Source organism: Nyctibius grandis, chromosome W, assembly GCF_013368605.1.
Source record: "Nyctibius grandis isolate bNycGra1 chromosome W, bNycGra1.pri, whole genome shotgun sequence".
In the NCBI taxonomy this organism is placed as follows: Eukaryota; Metazoa; Chordata; class Aves; order Nyctibiiformes; family Nyctibiidae; genus Nyctibius; species Nyctibius grandis.
Genome location: NC_090694.1, coordinates 23,939,949 through 23,959,866, shown reverse-complemented (window position 1 = coordinate 23,959,866; position 19,918 = coordinate 23,939,949). Strand labels below are relative to the sequence as shown.

The following is a 19,918-nucleotide window of genomic DNA, read 5'->3' as shown; positions in this document are numbered from 1 at the left end:
TATAGTGGCAATGCTTCTTTTACAATTTTCCAATCTAACAGTTGCCAAATATTTCTCCCCTCAGGACCCGCACCCACAATCACCGGATATGCTTGTGGAATTATAACTCCTTCTAATAACGCATCTCGAATGATCCTTTTCCATTTCACTCCTCCCTCACCTCCCCCCCCTTCCCCTGTATACGCGGGCGGATGCTGACCCTCTCCCTCACCTCCCACATTACCAGATGGATGCAAACCTCCCCCCCCCGCCCTGATCTAAAGGCGGAGTAGGGAGTTGTAAAGGAGGTTGAGGTGGCCCTAATACTTGTCCCGAACACAGAGGGGGGTTTTTGGGGGAGACATAGTCACGTGTCCCGAGGCGTTGGCTGAACGATGCTGCTGCAATTCCATCTTTAATTCTTCCAGTCGTCTACCAAGCTCTGTCATGTCAAGTTCGTGTCCATTTCGTGATGGTAACAGTCCTTTAAATCCTTGTGACTCTGGTACTGCTGACTCCGTAACTGGAGACTTTAAGGGTGGTCGTTTAGCACCGGAATGTAAACTTTGTTCAACAGACTCAGGAAACAGCGAATCCGGTAAAGGTGGATACAAAGCAGGTTTACCCTCCTTCTTGTCCTCCTGCTCAGCCTCATCCGTAGAGAGATCAATGAGAGGGAGGGGGTTTCGGAGGGGGTTTCGGTCAAATCTCCTGTTCAGCGTCTGAATCAATTAGTCCAAATCGAGTTTGTGTTTTAGGGCGCACTATCAGTCCTGATGGATCTGTATCTATTTTACTCGCTCCCCGCTCCTCAGCTTTTTTCGGAGCCATCCGTACTGACGGCGATAAAGGAGCTGCCACCGGTACAGTCACCGGGGCCGTGGGAGGTTTTGGTCCCACAAGACATCACCGAATTTTCGCCATTCCTCTACTTCAAACAAGGAGTCGGGTTGTTGGAAACAGCCTTTAACTTTCCCATAGGCAACTATTCCTGACAATTGTTTGATACAATCTACTCCCCGCTTTTCTAAAAAGCGCTGCAATAATTCTTGGGCTACCTCGAAATCCATATTGCCAGCGATCTCTCCGTGCTCCTTGGTTAAGGCACTCGTGCTCCTTGGTTAAGGCACTCCATTGTAGGACAAATCGTTGATGCAGCCTTCCCGGCAGCCCTCACAGACGGTGAACCCCTTTTGGACGGTTCAGGCTCCGCTGGTCGACACGCTGCGCCAGTCAGCGTTGGGTCGATCTTGGCCCCCCGGTCGCTGCTACCGGTGCTTCTCTGTGTCCGCTACTCCTGCTCATTTCCTTCATGTCCCCGTTCGGGCGCCATTTGCGAGTAGCGGAGGAACAACACGCAGACAACTCATTATGAGTGATAAAGCATGCGTCACTTTATTAGCCCAGACAGCATCTATTTATACAGTGAATTTTAATTATGCCTACTAGTCAACTATTGATTGGCTGAAGCTCTACAAGTTACTTTTGCATATCCCTCTTACTTGCGGTTAGCCAGCTGTGCTTCCTTCTCATTCTCACGGCTCTCACTCCCCCTTTAGTTAGTTGTTTACGATCCCTGTCAAGGTCTCAGTATCCTTGCCGTTCTGCTATCATCAGCATGAATTGCAGTTTCGGCCAGGGCCTGAGGCCTAGTCTTGCTCGCCTCAGAATCTGCTCTGCTCGTACAGTTGTTCCAATGAGCCATGACCTTTGTCATGCAGCCAATCCCCAACACTTTCAGGTAGTTGGAAAGAACGATAAGGTCTCCCCTCAGCCTCCTTCTCTCCAGACACCCCCAGTTCCCTCAGCCGCTCCTCATCAGACTTGTGCTCCAGACCCTTCACCAGGTTCGTTGCCCTTCTCTGGACTTGCTCCAGCACCTCAAGGTCTTTCTTGTAGTGAGGGGCCCAAAACTGAACACAGGATTCAAGGTGAAGCAACTCATGGTGATACAAGAAGGCTGGAGAAAGCCAATATTCCCATTCATAGCTACACCAGCCTTATTTTCTACCACCATTTGCCTGTCCTGAGATGATGAGCCTCAAGGAAGCATAGCAGAAGCAACAGAAGGGAACAGACGTGTACAGGAAAGAGGTCTCGGGCACCTCTCAAAGGCTGGCTGCCTTTCCCAGGCTCTCCTTGCAGACCACCTCAGCAAGCCCTGCCTTTTTTAAAATGGCTTTAAAGCAAATTTATTTACCCCTTTACTGCAGTTCACCCATCCCCACTGCTCATGGTGCTCCCAGACCCACAGCCCCCACCTCCCACATGCATCCCAGACCATACATAAAAGCAGCAGGGCAGAGGCAGAGCACACACACTCCACTTCTGCCCAGAACCCAATGCCCATTCCCCAGAAAATAAGGAGTTCATAACCTGCTACAACAAACACTACAACTAGATATTTTGCATGCTGAATTGAGCATCCAGAATACCATCATCATCTTATCTCACATGCTTCGATTCCTTGTCTATAAAGCTGAGACACCTGCCCCATCTCCCAGCAGGGATGTACATCCCACACATCAAACACAGCCGCACCTCAGCGCTAAGGACTATTCCACGACATGCACATTCCTCTATTCCACCTTCACACTTTAACTTTGGGGTTTTTGCAAACCAGGCAGTTTTCTTTTATGTTTTTTTTTTTTTGTGTGGGGAACATTCTCATCCATTTCCAATAAAGACAGACAGGTTCCCTGGCCTCAGCACTTAGAAATTACATCCAGAACTGAACACAGGCAAGAAAATTAGAGCAAGAAAATTATGGCGTCACATAGAAGAATAGTGTGCACTATGAATGTTCCCTTGGATGCTTTTAAGTGTTCCCAGGTATTGCAGCTACATTTCACAGAGGCACAGGAGGAAGAGGAGAACAGCATGAAGCCCATGCTGCGACAGATCCCCAAGTGTCCTCTGCCAGCCGTACACCTGCGTGGCTTTTCTTACTGCTCATCTGCACCATCGCTTGTTTTACCATTCCAGCTTGCACCCCACATCAGGCAGCATGATGCTAGACCATGCACGCTGCCACTGGGGCGGGCTTGGTTTTCATCCTGCATCAGCCACCACCTCCGTGTCTATTAGACAATTTGGCCACGAGGCACTGCAGTGGGAAGCCTCCCTGCAGGTTAAGCCAAGCCTAAGGTTAAGTGCAGGACAATGTTACGCTCTACTACAGCGGCACCGCTAGCTCCTGCCTTTAAAAAGTCTCACACAAGTCTGAAGTGCTTAACTGACTTCGGAAAAGCTCAGATCTTGTCTTCATGTTGGCTTGGTTATTTTGCAAAGGGAAGGTGCTCAGACTCCAAAATCTGTTTGGAAAATGGGATTTAGGCACTCAGACACTTATTTTCACCATCTGGTCATGCTGCAATGAAACAAAGCCTTCAGCCTTCCAGTACCTGAAAGGGCCTACAGGAAAGATGGAGAGGGACTTTTTACAAGGGCATGGAGTGATAGGATGAGGGGGGGACAGTTTTAAACTGAGAGAGGGGAGATTTAGATGAGATATGAGGAAGAAATTCTTTCCTGTGAGGGTGGTGAGACACTGGCCCAGGTTGCCCAGAGAAGCTGTGAATGCCCCCTCTCCCTGGCAGTGTTCAAGGCCAGGTTGGATGGGGCTTGGAGCAACCTGGTCTAGTGGAAGGTGTCCCTGCCCATGGCAGGGGGGTTGGAGCCAGATGATCTTTAAGGTCCCTTCCAACCCAAACCATTCCATGATTCTATGAAAGCCATTTTTTCCCTTTCTTTTATATTTATAAAAGGCAATTTTTTCCTTCAGAGCAGGGATTTCCCTATAACGGGACTTGTTATTCCCCTATACGACTGATAGCAACAGAAAATTAGCAAAAATAAAACTACATTGAAATATCTCAAACAGTAGAATAGGAGGTACCATGCGGTGGCAAGAAGAGGAAGATGATGAAAAAATACTAAGGGTTCTGGCAGCACCGCTCACGCTCTCCACTCCGGAGCCCCGTCAAAGCCCAGCTCCTGGAGCCATGCTGGGGATATGCATGGGCTCAGCTTCAAGACCATCAAACAGGAGCAATTGGGGTGGGTGGGTGGGCTAAACAGGTTATCAACGTATTTCTGTATTTTCAGACCAGCTCAGGTTGCTGTGAGGCTGCAAATCAGATCTGGCTCACAAGCCCCTACAGCTCTCACTGGTTTTGTGACTTCTGGAGAGACACAGCGATCACTCCAAGCAGGACAATGAAAATTATGCAGCTTTTACCTCCATAATTGGACTCGACACAAGGACTTTGGCTTCGATGTTGGTCTCGCTGGCAGAACCACCGACAGTTGCAAAGAAACGCATGGCGTATTTGGCAGAGACCGTCTTTCCAGCGCCCGACTCCCCGCTCACGATGATGGACTGGTTCTTCTCGTCCCTGTTGCGGCAGAGAAGAAAAGCTTTTGCAAGTTAATCTGTTTTCTTGTTAACAGTTTGTTCGCATCATGCAACAATCTTCCATCTTCACGCACCTCTGTCTCCCTCGCCTTGTTACTGCCTACATTATGAATGCTGAATTTATTCTGGACTCTACCAAAGTAATGGTGAATAATACACAATTATGATACATCTCAGCTAAAATGTAAAGGATGCTCTGAACCTCTCTAAGGGCTTGCAGAGTCATCAGGAGATGAACCCCTGCTGCTTTCTCCACCTCTGGAGCACATAGCCCAGCATTGGAAAGCCCATTCTTTATAACACTGCCATAAATCTCTGCTGCTTAACATTTATCTGGAGAACTATTAACAGGCATTGGCTGAACATCAGCTTCTAATATTATATATTTTTTTCCCAACGCCTTCACTCAAGCATTTGAGATTTTACTCAACAAAACATGGGCAACTAGTTGTGAAACTTGCTCGAATAGCCTACTGCTGAGCTATTAAAACACAGATACCCAGAAAGGTTCCTCTATGCTCAAAATACATTAAAAATATTGACATTGTGAAATCAAACACCCTAAAATGAAGAAATAGCAGAAGTCATTTGATTCCCTATGCAATTATACGAACACCAGTATTTTCACACACATATCCCAACACCTGGTTAAAACTTTGACGACAATAACACAAAAGCATGTCTCTGACATCAGACTCACACCGTCTATTCATCTCCAAATCCTGACATGTTGTAAGCCACTGCTCCAAAGCACAGAGGTACTTCTGAGACCAGATTGGGGGAAAAACAACAGGATGATGAGTTGAAAAGCAATTTTCCTGGTAGACAACACAAAGTTAAGTTTGTTCAGCTCTTGAAGCTTTGCAAAATAAAGTAGTTTTTAAGAAGGTCTCGCTCATTAACAGAAGGCTCAGGCAACCTCGCCCTTTCCAAGCACACACCAAATTTGCTTACAAAAGGCTATAGGTGGACCAGCACCAGGATAACAAAATTCAAGCAAATACACACCAGATCTTTTTATCTGCACATATGAAAATGCTTTGCAGGAGTGGGAAGCGTTATCCTGGCACCAAGGGACTGATGCAAAACTTTCTCCAGCTGTGATGGGAGCAGCCACTGATGTTGGGTCATAGGAGCAGCTCTTATGCCATTAGAAGTAGCACAGCCCACCAGATACCTACAGGGCACGAGACTTTGCATGGGGAATTTGAGGTTGCATAACCTCATGTAGCTTTTGAGCCTTGCATGGAGCACAAGACTCATTCAAATGCCTTTTTCTACTTGCAAAATTAATCATTTACACAAAGAAACCTGCACAAGTCATCGTGGCTATATTAAAATACCCAGTCCTTCCCACCATGGGCACACAACATGGTACCCACTACACACATCGCAATAATCAATCAGTTTAATGTGCTTGAGCTGCAAGGCAGAGAAGGGCCAAGGCAATAAGAGAAGCTCGTTTTCAGGAGAACTACATCCCTCCAGGCAAAGATCTGACAACACAGGGAGCAAAAGCCTCTGCTGCAGTGGGATCTGGTTCCCAGGGCATCATTGGCACACGGCAAACCCAACACCTCCGCAATTTGGCCATGGACTTTGGGAAGGAGAGAGTTTTCACTGTAGGATTTAATATAAGCTCCCAAAATATCAGAGCTATTGGGGTAAGCTGTAAGTACGTAATTGAATGCGTTTTTAAATAAAATTAAATTAAACTTCCCGGACTCTGCCCAGCTTTCATGAATCACAGCTGAATGCAGGCACACAAAATCCTATATAGGACTGCAATAATAAATTTACACCTTGCAGTTCTCTTGACGTCAGGAAACACCATAAAAATACATTTCCAATTAAGATACTCCATTCAAGTTCACACCATTGAGAGATGAGAAGAAAGGCTAAATGATTGCCACGTACCACTCTTACACTTTCAATAAAAATACAAACACGCTGCAACACCACACCATTACTGTCCTCCACTGTCAGGCATGTACATCTCAATTCCTTCTAGGGTCAAAATAATCGGTTTGGAAAAAACCTCAGTCAAGTCAAACATGTAACATTTTGGTGCAAAACACAACTTTCTGACGCTTCCAGCGGGAGAGAACTGGTGAGCTAATTTCCAGCCATGTTTATATTTTTTCAGGGATCGATTCATAAAGTATATTTTAATCCAATTTCCTGGCTAGCTCCACTGCTCTCCTGTGCATCAAGAAGCAAGAGAAACCACCAACCACTCCAGTTATCAGGCAGTTAATGCAGAAGTACCGTCCGTGAATGGAGCACAACCTCACCCAGGCAGCCAACAACCCAGAGCCTGTGTTCCCAGTGACTAATCCTGGGTGGGGACAGCCTGCACATCTCACCGAGGACTTGCTAAGTCACGGTTACGTGCCCACCGCACACGTCTTGGCGAAGTCACCGTGACTCTCCTGCAGGCAGCCAGCTGGCAGGATCGAGGCACGGGGCTGCCAACGTGCCGATCTCGCACCTTTAGACTTCCCTCGGGTGTGTGATAAGCTCTTTTTGTAGCATGAGCCACCAGACACATAAACCCAACGGAGAAAAAACAGTGCCAGCTCCAAAGTGAAGAAGGAAGACTAAGTACCAAAACCAGAAGCGTGCTGGATAAACTCATAGCAGCGGTTCCTGGGACAGGCGATAGCAGTGATTTATCACGATTTATCTCTGGTTAAAGTAGGTGAGAAGTTTCACCTCTGCTTTGATCATCTTTGTGGACAACCACTTGCTGAGCTCCAGCAGTGAACGTCCCATGTTGAGCATCAGTAGGATGCAATGCATAAAACTCATGTCGGCTACAAAGGAGCAGAGAGGCTTTGGCATGGGCTGCAAGCAGGGATGAATGGACTATCCTTCATCAGAGATGAGGGAGAAGCAGGAGAAAGAGGTGACAACCAAGATCTCTGCCAGCAAGCACTGGGCCTGCAAAAGGAGCTCTGCAAAGGCAAAGGTGGCTTGGCTTAGAGCTGCACTTGCCTAAAAGTTACTTGAGAATTGTTGCTTCTTACCCTTGTCAGCATAACAGGTACTGCCCAAGCTGCACGTTTCAGTAAACATTTCCCCACCTCTTTTTTCCTTTAAGCCAGAAGAAGAAAACTACACCAGTCTGGGAGAGACTCTTCAGTTGAATGAAGCCAATAAAGCTCAAAAAAGAGGAATTATGCGTTATTTGGCATCCAGTCAGCACTACTACACGGTAATATTTTGTAACCTGTTTTTTTTTCTATCTAAGATTCATAATCAAGACCTCCCGTTACCAATTTTGACCTCTTTCGTAACTTCTCCATATCAGCTATTGGGGTATGCCTGGCTGGAGGAGGCAGAGACCAACCCACAAGGAAGCCCATCCAAGCAGCTCTCCAGACCCACAGTCTCTATGGGCTTCAGGTCCCATCACAAACTGCCTTTTATGTTGCCTCCCAAGTGGTTTTCCCCTCCCTCTGGCTTATCTTTTTAAAAGTGCCATTGTTCTCCAAAAGACACTGAACCTAGTGATAAAAACCACGGCCAACACCATTTGCTTCTGTTGTAGCCGCTCTGCCAGGTCACGTTTTTCCAGAGTTTCTCAAGAATTTGCCCTAACAGCTGATGTGTTGCTCCATGAAATGGGCCAGGTGGGTTCTCCATGGCCCAAGAAAACTTCTGGAGTTGTATTATACTAATAAAATGAAATAAAATGAAATAAAATGAAATGCAAGCTGCTGGCTTCCAAGCAAGACAGCAAGGCCACTCAAGCTCCTGCATTTACAGTAATGTGTCTCTTCTGTTGTTTTTTGGGGGGGGGGGGGGGGGGGGGGGGGAAATGCATGTTCAGACATTTCTTTTCCAGCTTCAGGAATAAAAGTCTTCAGGAATAAAAGTCTTCAGGAATAAAAGTCTTCAGGAATAAAAGTCTTCAGGAATAAAAGTCTTCAGGAATAAAAGTCTTCAGGAATAAAAGTCTTCAGGAATAAAAGTCTTCAGGAATAAAGGCTGCAGAGACTTTCCCTTCTTCAGTGTACAAATTAACCAACTGCTGGTGCCAGCAGGGAAAGATAGATGAACCCCATAGAGCGGCTGGTAGCAAACAGGCTGCTCAATGAGCAGAACGGGTTAAAACCAGGTAGGACTTGTTTGCATTCATCACAGAATAAGAAAATACTGAAACATTTGGCCATTGTGCAGGTGCGGTATGCAACACAGCTGCTTGAAATACAGTCAATTTTGGCAGCATCAGCACAGAAGAAAATTATTATGGAAATAAAGCCTAGATAAAATGAAATGTTATGGGTGCTCTGCTGCAGCATGGCAATGCTGTCACATCTCCTCCTGGGACTTATGTGGCTCCTGTGCATCTCAGGGCTGCCACCATGGGTTGTTATACCACTATGACATGCATCAGTGCTCTTCTCCCCACTGCAAACAGCTCACACAATACACACGCTGCCATACAACATGCTCATGCTCGTCCAGCAACACAGGGCATGCAATGGGAATTAGGCTTCAACGATGTCTGAAGATGGTGTCCTCGCCACGTGCCGCTGCTACAGCTCAAAACTAGGTATGAGGCACTGAAAGATGCAACTCCCCAACCTTCACCCCCAAGGATCTGCAGTGCTTTTGTTTCTTCACTTAGAGCAGCTTTCCAAGATGACCCACAGCCTGGAAAACTAATATAATAACATGAGCTACAGACTCCATCCATCAGAGACACTTACAAACCATCAAGGCACAGAAGTCCAACCAGAACAAAGTTCAGGATTATTTCTTCAATGCAAGGGGCAACAGCACCTCCAAAGCTGAGGGCTGCAATCATTGGTGGCATCTGATACAGCCTACGGACTGCCGTGTTTAACTTATTCATCAATGATCTGGATGAAGGGACTGAGTGTACAATCAGCAAGTTTGCTGATGACACAAACCTGGAAGGAGTGGCTGATACCCCAGAAGGCTGTGCTGCCATTCAGAGAGACCTGGACAGGCTAGAGAGCTGAGTGGAGAGGAACCTCATGAAGTTCAACAAAGGCAAGTGTAGGGTCCTGCACCTGGGGAGGAATAACCCCATGCACCAGTACAGGCTGGCGGTTGACCTGCTGGAAAGCAGCTCTGTGGAGAAGGACCTGGGAGTTGTGGTGGACAAGTTCTCCATGAGCCAACAGTGTGCCCTTGGGGCCAAGAAGGCCAATGGTGTCCTGGGGTGCATTAGGAAGAGTGTGGCCAGTAGGTCGAGGGAGGTTATCTTCCCCCTCTACACTGCCCCTAGTGAGGCTGCACCTGGAGTACTGTGTCCAGTTCTGGTCCCCCTGTTCAAGAAAGACAAGGAACTACTGGAGAGAGTCCAGCGGAAGGCTACAAAGATGATCAGAGGGCTGGAGCATCTCTCTTACAAGGAGACGCTGAGGGAGCTGGGTCTGTTCAGCCTGGAGAAGACTGAGAGGGGATCTTATCAATGCTTACAAATACCTTAGGGGCGGGTCTCAAGAGGATGTGTCCAGACTCTTCTCAGTGGTGCCCAGCGACAGGACAAGGGGCAATGGGCACAAGCTGAAACATGGGAAGTTCCATCTCAATATAAGGAAAAACTTCTTTCCTTTGAGGGTGCCAGAGCACTGGAACAGGCTGCCCAGGGAGGGTGGGGAGTCTCCTTCTCTGGAGATATTCAAAACCCCACTGGACACAATCCTGTGCGATGTGCTCTGGGTGACCCTGCTTTAGCAGAGGGTTGGACTAGATGGTCTCCAGAGGTCCCTTCCAACCTTAACCATTCTGTGATTCTGTCTGTGCAACCTGAATGTTTTGCTTCACTTTGCTATTTCAACATGCCCTCTTCAAGCAGTAATACCTGTTCATAAGCTGCTATGCAGGTGAGTAACGCATCTCTTTTTTTGTAGACATTTGCCATGTTATGAGCAACACCCATCAAGACTCTCACCCTTGGTGACCCAGAAAGAGATGGGTGAGGCATCCAGTCCAAAAAAATGAATAATGCAGTCACTGGAGTTTTCAAAATATGCGAAAAATATCATAGAATCACAGAATGGTTTGGGTTGGAAGGGACCTTTAAAGGCCACCTAGTCCAACCCCCCTGCCATGAGCAGGGACATTTTCAACTAGATCATGTTGCTCAGAGCCCTGTCCAACCTGATCTGGAATGGTTCCAGGGATGGGGCATCTCCCACCTCTCTGGGCAACCTGTGCCAGTGTCTCACCACCCTCAGCGTAAAACATTTCTTCCTTATATCTATTCTGAAAGTCTAGAAGACATCAGGTTTTTTACTAAGGCAACATCTAAAGGTGCTGCCCAAGGCAAAAAGAAAAAGTCAGATGTCTACAAAAAGAAAGGGCACTTCAAACAGACACCTGTGCTGATTAGGACTGGCTGCTAATTACCAGCCTTTGCATCAAGGAAATGGATTTCCCTGCTTGTTTAAGCCATCAGTCCTTCACCTGCGGCAATGCAGAGAATACTGCTACCCTCGGAGGTGTCTCCAAACAGCCTGGGAAAGGTGCGTAGAAATGTTCAAACTTCAAGCCCGCCCAGTTAGACGCAGCTCTCCAACTGTCCTTAGAGCTGCACTCATTTTGGTTGCATCAGAGCAGTCAGAGGTGAGGCACTGTTCAGTGTTTCCATATGCAGTTCTCAGCCTGGGAATGTCATTAGTCATTGTAATATATGATTTCCCATCAATTTACCTGGTTAAGTCAGGGCTGAACGTCCCTGGAAACTCCTGATTGCAGGAAAGGGGATGGCCAAGCTACGGCAATAGCACAGGGGTTGAACCCAAGGAGAGTGATGGTTACCACCACCCTTCATGTGTCAAGAAGAGATAGGGGACATGTCAGGGTACATGTATACCTCCAAGATCCTTCGCCTTCACCAACGCTGCTTGAAAGCAGGAGCATTTAAAGACGAATAGACCCCAAATCTTCTCCAGATCTACATCACAGTCAGAATTTTTCCAGTGTCAGCTTTAAAGCAATAAATATAAAGCCATGAGAAGGAACCTAGAACTTCTAGGGCTTGTTCTCACAAGTCATCTCTTCAGAAAACCATCACTGGCACCAGCAGCTTTAAGCAAACCATCGCACAACGTCTTGATCTCAGCAGTGAGAGCGAAACCAGTTGCGCTAAAAGCACGGCTCCTCTGAGAGCGAAAAATATCCAAAGCAAACGAGGGCAGAGCCAGACCCTGTGAATAATTATCAGGGGTCGCTCCAGCCCTAATCCCAGATCCGACACTAATTCTCCACATCGCGGAACAAGTCAATGAGCCTCTCTGCATTTCCACTGTGGAAATCATATTTAACCTACTTCTTGCAGGATGCTCGAAGGATTAGTGTTCATAAAGCAATCTGAAGATTAAAAATGCTTTAAGTACCATAGTTTCAATTTAGCCTGACCACAACAAGAACACCCATAAAGCCCCAATGCACAACAGGCTTTAACACACTTCTGTATTGACAGTGCTGTGCAGGCTAAAAATGAGCATAGCTATTACACTGCATTGTTAGTGATATATAAAAATGTGATAATTTAATTACCATTGGATTGCATCCCCAAGTGCTAACGACAGCGATGAAAAACTGAGAAGGTTTAACTCTGCCTACAAATGAATAAACAGATGTTGCACACTGTGAAGATAAAAATCAGAGCATTGCAGCATTGCAACGTGGAGAAGAGCCGCCTCTGAAACGGCCTCCAAAGCCAGGAATCGCTCCCATTTCAGAGGGATAACTGGAATTGAAAGAGGCAGCAGCTTGTTTTACTTGTTAGCTTTAATTTGGGTTTTTAGAATACCACGCTTAGCATCGTCGGTCAACGCAAGGGTGTCCCTGGGGGACGTTAGATCATGCACAGTCCATCCAGGGTCTTACTCAAGAAGATGCATCAGGGACAATGTAGAATGATAGAATGGTTTGGGGTGGAAGGGACCTTTAAAGGCCATCTAGTCCAACCCCCCTGCCATGGGCAAGGACATCTTCAACTAGATCAGGTTGCTCAGAGCCCCATCCAACCTGACCTGGAATGTTTCCAGGGATGGGACATCTACCACCTCTCTGGGCAACCTGTGCCAGTGTTTCACCACCCTCATCATAAAACATTTTGTCCTGATTTAGCCTAAACCAGGCCAATTTTCCTTTCAGTGATTTTTACTTTCAGCTAAGTCTCTTCTAAGTAACTGCACTTTCTGAAAGTAACTGCATGTTTTGCAGACAGTGTCTGCTTCTAGGACTGATAACGCTCGAAGTTTGTAGTTATCACTGAGGCACCGGTAGGGATGTTATGCAGAAAGGCTCTTGCTGTACTTAGTCTTAGAGAAACCAAGGTCACTGCTAAATTCCTCACTGCTTATGAGTGAAGAGCCGAAGGGGGGTCGCACCTGCAGGGAGGAGCGGACAGGGCAGGTGACCCAAAATTGACCAACGAAGGTATTCCATCCCATACACGTCATTCTCGGTATAAAGCGGGGGGATCGCGAGGGTCTCGCCCTTCTTCTGCTATGGCCCTTGCTTCTTCTGCTGGGTTTGGGTGTTTCTGCTGCTTCGGGCTGCTTCTGCAGCTTGAGCCTTTGGCCAGTGTCCAAGGAGGACTCTGTCCATTTTCCTGCTGCCCCCGATCCCAATCCGTGCATCCCTGAATCCAGCTCTCGACCGTCGCTAGGCCCAGCCTGGGCCTTCCCGGAGCCTGCCCTGCAGTGCCGGTGATGACGTGGCCGACATCGGGGGAACTCGATCTTGGTTTTGTATATATTTGATTATTCCAATATTATTATTACACTCTTTTTCATTATTATAGTTTATTAAAACTGTTTTACCTTTCCAACCCATAAGTCTCTCTCCCTTTTCCCTTTCCCTTCAGGTGGTGGTGGGGGGTTAACAGAGAGCGTCTGCCTCAGGTTTAATAGCCGGCCCAGCCTTAAACCGTGACACATTTCTTCCTTATATCTAGTCTGAATGTCCCCTCTTTTAGTTTAAAACTGTTACCCCTCATCCTATCACTACATGCCCTTGTAAAAAGTCCCTCTCCAGCTTTCCTGTAGCCCCTTCAGGTACTAGAAGGCTGCTAGAAGGTCTCCCCAGAGCCTTCTCTTCTCCAGGCTGAACAAGCCCAACTCTCTCAGCCTATCTTCATAAGAGAGTTGCTCCAGCCTTCTGATCATTTCTGTGGCCTCTTCTGGACCCGCTCTAACAGGTCCATGTCTTTCCTCTACTGAGGAATGTACTCCCTTGGGTTCTGTCCTCTGCAGCTTCAGAGCAGATTTGGTCACACACCCCTGGGTTTTAGCAAGAAGCCAGAGAGAAAATATGGGTTTGAATCTCCCAGTTGCTGGGAAAAAGCCTAAAAGTACCAGTTTGGCCCTGAATGATAAAGGATGAGCACGCAGCATGATGCTCAAAGCACAGACAACGTGCCAATTACCTTTATCTTCTGCGGTGGTCACCAGCACCACAAAGCATTACCTTCCCTCTGTATAACACTATTTAACACTCATATCAATCTGATGTTTCTAACGCTGAGAGATCAAAAACCACGGTGCAATTAAGATGTCTTTGCAGAGGTCAGAGCACTTTTATCCAGCAAACCAGTTACTCCTCCCGCAAGAGCAGTGGGAGTCCCACTGGTCCTGGCTCATTAAGGTCCTTTCTCCCCAGCCTGCTTTGTGCAGCCAGCTGGAAATGCACCTTCAATAGCGGGGAAAATCCTGCATACTCAAAGTTGCTATATAGTGGGTTTCTGCAAAATGCTGAGCTGTCTCCAGGCTTTCCACCAACTCCTGAGGGCAGACAGGAAGGATGGATGACTTTCTCAAATGATTTATGCTTTGCATACCCTATTGGAGAAGAACTCCTCGGCCACACTAAAACGAGGTCAGCAATTCTTTTGTGCACTGTTTCTAACGAGAGCAAAACACGCACCTGGCCAATTTTATCAGCTCTCTGGCACCCTAATACTCTTTTCTGCGCTGAGATCGCACCACAGTGCATCCCTGGCTCCAACCGAAGCCACCTGCAAGCAGCAGCTGGCCCCTGTAGAGCACTGCAATGAAGGAGGCTTCCTACTGTGTCCTCTCAAAGAGCATCACAGAGGGGCAAAAATCACACCGGCTTTGTTCTCCCCAAGTTTGTGAGATGCTACTCCAGTAGTTGAGCTCTGCAGGCACCAGGAGGACAAGTCAGTTCTTCTTCCACCCCATGGCAGTCCCAGAAAGAAGGTCCTTCCTACAGACTTCATCACCTTGACCATCATCAGCCACCAATGCTTGTAAAACTCCTACACTACAATCTATTTAATTACAGTTGATATACATTAAGAAAACCCAGGAAAGTGATTTTCAGAAATCAATGGGACCACTGACTTTTGGGCACTCTGAATTCTCCATTCTGAAGCCTCCAGAACTTCACTGAGGATGTGGGATGGCAAGCAGCGACTAGGGAGGTGGGCAAGGGCAATCTTTGTGCTCCGATGTAATTACGATGCTCGTAAACGTCATTTTGAATGTTTAATGATATTTGGTGTTACAGTTTTCACACCTCAGAGCTCGAACAGTTCCGCATCGCAGCAGTAATTACATGTCTGATGTAGCCTATTACGACCCCTTCCAAGCTGGTGGTATTTTGCACGCACAATCATTACTCTTAGTCAAGCACTGACCTTTCTATACCTTACGCTCTCCCATGCCAGTGCTATGCCATTATGAGTATTTATGATTTTTCTATAAGGGCTGTCTCATTTATGATTAAAGCTGCTAGCAAATAGCATTGTTCTCATTCCAAATTGCCTCAAAAACAAAAAGTCAGCCATTTATCCTCAGAGCATCTCTGTCCCCTCCCATAGCAGGGCAAGTAAGACTGGAAGCAGGGTCTCTCCTTCAGTCCTCGGAAAACATTACCTGGAGTCTCTCACTTTTTTTTCTTTATATCACCTCTGGAGAAGTTGCATCCAGCTACTTTTGCAAACCCTGAGGTCTAACACGAGCACTGGCATGTTTATGGGAGAGCTCTTCCAAACCTCCTCCCCATCCTACCTCTAAAACAGAAGAGATCCCCCTTGATTTCTCCCCTTCCCAAATTCAAGGATATCAAGTGTTTTGTTTTTTTTCTTCTGACCCTTTTTTTAGATCAGAGCTTTAGTTTTTGAGATGGTACCTGCTGCAAAACCCTGCTGAGCAGCAGCACAGATCGGCCCCACAGCTCGCCGCAAACCCCCGATGCAGCCTCATTCACCAGGAGACCTAAACCCTTCCCTGCCTTTAATATAATACAGCATTCAGCCTTATTTATTGTGCCAGTCTGATTCCTCTTGCATCTCTGTCAGGGGGTTAATTGCTCTTTTAACTCCTACCCGCTCTCTCATTGTATGGTTTTAAATCCTCTTGTAAAGCTTGAGATTTGAAGCACTATCAAAATACATCCCCCCCCATGCACACAGCCCTCCCTGCCTCCATCAGAGCTACAATTTCTGCTCTTTTCCAGCTCCAGCCTTGCACCCCACAGCAGAAAAAGAGAGCGGTCATGGCCACACACGGCCCGACCAGCACCCGTATCTCTGCAAGACACATATTATTTCCACACAACTTGTAATTTCGGGATCACACAGTAGACGCTGACCCTGGTTTGAATCGCAGACATCAGGGGTTGTCCAGCATCGACCAAGCGACACGAGACCTGTGGTGTAGATACACAGAAGTGGAACTCATCTGCCAAATCACTCTTGTTTTTCTTATTTTATTCCTTCTGCAACTATCGACAACACTGCGAGGAGATTCTCACGCTGGGATGAAGGAAACTCCAATCTAACCAACAGGTCACCAGAACACTTGTTTTCCCACCAATGTTGCAGTGGTCAGTTAAGGTCTGCAGAGCCCTTTCACGCTCTTGGCAGGAGCACATTAAAACATTCTGCATTTTCAATTTAGCAGTTATACACAGATCAGATCGAGATGTTATTGTCTGACCACATGCAACAGCTTTGCAGACATCGTGCATCTGTTAGAGCATCAGCCCAATGGACGCACAACTAAATAAAAAGCACGGCACTTACTTTGTCACCCAGTCCACACGCTTCTTCGGAGGCTTTTGCAAGTCCTTTATGACCTGAGATCTTTTTCACTGCTAGATTTGAACATTATTTTGTGTTTATTAGCTGACATGGGCTGTTGTCATGCTAATTAAGAAGTCCACATATGTGAAAGATCACCTTCACTCCCTGCTCATCTTTGAAAGATGTTTGACAGCCTTTGGAGGGCCCATTCTCCTGCCCCATCAGCAATGCTATTCACCCTACATACCTCTATCACCTAGTGCTGTTCAATTTTGCATTTTATTAAGCATAATGCATGATTTTTTTTAAAAAAAAAAAAAAAGGCATTAAGAAACTTTACTTGGACTAGCAAGTCCTAGCTTGCACCCAGAGTGAACCCAACTGGTACTAAAGGAAGAGACAGGGGCCAAAGACAGAAAAGCCAAACAAATATATTTACTACTTTAAGCACACTGCAGTCATTTTTGTAATAGACTCAGCTCAGCATCTGGAGACAACACGGTAATCGCACCGACAGGCCGAGCTGGCCAAGGACAGCTGGGGAGAAGAAAAATGGGGCTGCGAACATGAAGGGGAAGATCTAACCTTTAAATAAAGCCCCCAAAGGCTGGGATTGGGAAGCTGGTGTTGCACTGTCACCGTGCAAAGTTCGGTCACCTCTGCGGAGCTGATAACAACTAACAGGACATATTCATCAGGAGGAACATGGGTTAGGGCGAGAAGTGAGAAGCCATCCCTGCTCGTGCGTGGAAAGCTGCTGGTCGGGCTGGCTTCAGCAGAAATAGAGTTTCAAGGGGAATTTTTGCTAGACTCCAGGCTTCTGTCCAGAGTGATGACACACAAGGAAATCAGAGCCACAGCCAGGATTTAGGCACACAAGAGATCTTTTGTTCCTCTAAGAAAAGCAAGAAGCAATCAGCCAGGGCACCGTCAGCTGCGCTGCCTCTCCAAGGGATCCTGATGTTCCCCCAAAGCTTTTAATACACTTTCAGGAGTGCAAATGCCTCCTGCAGCACCCAAAGGTGTGAAAGGCACCAACATCCAATGCACCTCGCCAGGTAGTATCAGGAGGACAGAAAGCAAGACCAGAGGAGGAGATGGTTGCATTGCCCTGCAGATAATACGTGTCCCAAAGCACAGATTGCTTTGAACCCCGCAGCCTCAGCTACGAGCAATCACTAAACGATCCACCTTTCCACCACCCCAACACTTGACTCCACAGCCTCCAGTAGCAGCACTTGGAGCAAATTAACTCCATGCTGTGTATTTTGCCTCGAACAATATTGTTTCAATGAACCGAGTGTGCTTAGTCTCACACTGGTTATGCAGGGAGTTTCTAAAGAGCTGGTCACTGGAAAAATTAGACTGTCACATATGAATTTTAATCACTTGCTTTTTTTTTTTTTTAAGCTGTTTTACATGCAAGTGCTGCAAAGCAACTCTTTGCAAAGCATCCTCTTTGGGAGAAGCTTTCATTTAAAGGGGAGTTTTAACACACGCCCTCATCATCATAAGCGTTCAGATGCTCTATGAAATATTTTGTCCAGAAAAAGGGATCAGGCGATGTTATATACACCCTCTGCAGCCCCTTGCCCAGCCCACCCACAGCTTTTTTTCCCCGCCTTTATTTTTTTTTTCCTTTTAAGTTGGCATTTTGTGATGACCAGACACAGGATCCAGCATAGCTTTACAGCCCCCTGTGGAGATGCCTCCAGTCCCATCTCACAGACACTACCAGCTCCAAGCAGGCAAGAAAGCACAGGACAATTTCACTAACACTTGTACACCAGTAAATTTCTTAAGTTCTGCCCTGGCCCCCTGTCTCTACATGGCAATGGTATACTAGAAGCCCAGAGAATTAAAAAAAAAAAAAAAATCTAATTACCTCCAACTTTTCTCATTTAACAGAGAACCTTAGATTTTGTGCCCTTTTTCCTTGCCATCCACTCAATCCCATTCAGTCACCTCCAACTGCGTCTTCCCACTGTGCTCTGGGCCACTAGGTAAAGCTAAATTATACATATATATATTTATTGCATAGATATAGTATGCATTTTATATAATATATAGGCTGAAGACTGTGCTGCCATTCAGAGAGACCTGGACAGGCTAGAGAGCTGGGTGGAGAAGAACCTCATGAAGTTCAACAAAGGCAAGTGTAGGGTCCTGCACCTAGGGAGGAATAACCCCATGCACCAGTACAGGTTGGGGGTTGACCTGCTGGAAAGCAGCTCTGAGGAAAAAGACCTGGGAGTTGTGGTGGACAACAAGCTCTCCATGAGCCAACAATGTGCCCTTGGGGCCAGGAAGGCCAACGGTGTCCTGGGGTGCATTAGGAAGAGTGTGGCCAGCAGATCGAGGGAAGTTATCTTCCCCCTCTACACTGCCCTAAGTGAGGCCACACCTGGAGTACTGTGTCCAGTTCTGGGCCCCCTGTTCAAGAAAGACAAGGAACTACTGAAGAGAGTCCAGCGGAGGGCTACAAAGATGATCAGAGGACTGGAGCCTCTCTCTTATGAGGAGAGGCTGAGAGAGTTGGGTCTGTTTAGCCTGGAGAAGAGAAGACTGAGGGGGGATCTTATCAATGCTTACAAATACCTTAGGGGTGGGTGTCAAGAGGATGGGGCCAGACTCTTCTCAGTGGTGCCCAGTAACAGGACAAGGGGCAATGGGCACAAACTGAAACATGGGAAGTTCCATCTCAATATAAGGAAAAACTTCTTTCCTTTGAGGGTGCCAGAGCACTGGAACAGGCTGCCCAGGGAGGGTGGGGAGTCTCCTTCTCTGGAGATATTCAAAACCTGCCTGGACACGACCCTGTGCAACGTGCTCTGGGTGACCCTGCTTTGGCAGGGGGTTGGACTAGATGATCTCCAGACGTCCCTTCCAACCCCAACCAGTCTGTGATTCTGTGATATATGTGCGTATATTTATTATTTTATTTTTTTATATATATATATATATGACCTTGCCTTCTACACTGGAGAAGAGCTTCATGTTTCCTGATTATGTCCTTGCTCTGTTTGTCCTATAAAAACGTGACACACCTTGCAGCCTTCCTTTATCCAGGTCTTCATGAGAAGGACGAAAAGTTTGCCCTCGGAGGACCGCTGCAACTTGAAAGCCCGCAGCAAGGGAGAAGCTGGCACCACCAGCCCACTCACACACTCACTCCAAGTTCGCACTATTTCCCTGCGGCCCCAAAAAAGTTTCAAGCACCATTTCAGCAAGGCTTTTTTTGAAGGGTTTGTTATGCCAGTGCAGTGTCTGACCTCAAGGAAGCAGTTTAATGAGAGTCAGCTAATCAAGTTCTGGCTCTGCCACACAAACTGCATGAATATTATCCCATGGACATATATAAAAGCATGACAATGCAGAAGCCACTCATTGCAAAATGACACTCCAAACACCAGACAAGCTCACGCAGCAACGAGTGCTCAGTGGCTCCAGCAAGTTATGTACTTAGCACCTTTTTGCTC

The 19,918-nt window shown here is 46.8% G+C and overlaps 2 protein-coding genes across 2 annotated transcripts in view; both read right to left on the bottom strand.

The window, feature by feature from the left end:
- The window catches only part of LOC137675727 (adenosine 5'-monophosphoramidase HINT2-like), a 406,008-nt gene that overhangs the window by 252,982 nt on the left and 133,108 nt on the right, over window positions 1–19,918 (bottom strand).
- LOC137675643 (unconventional myosin-Vb-like) overlaps window positions 1–19,918 on the bottom strand; it is a 193,713-nt gene that overhangs the window by 131,691 nt on the left and 42,104 nt on the right. Inside the window, 1 exon segment of the mRNA XM_068421828.1 lies at window positions 4,220–4,376. Coding sequence (XP_068277929.1) covers window positions 4,220–4,376 — 157 coding nt within the window.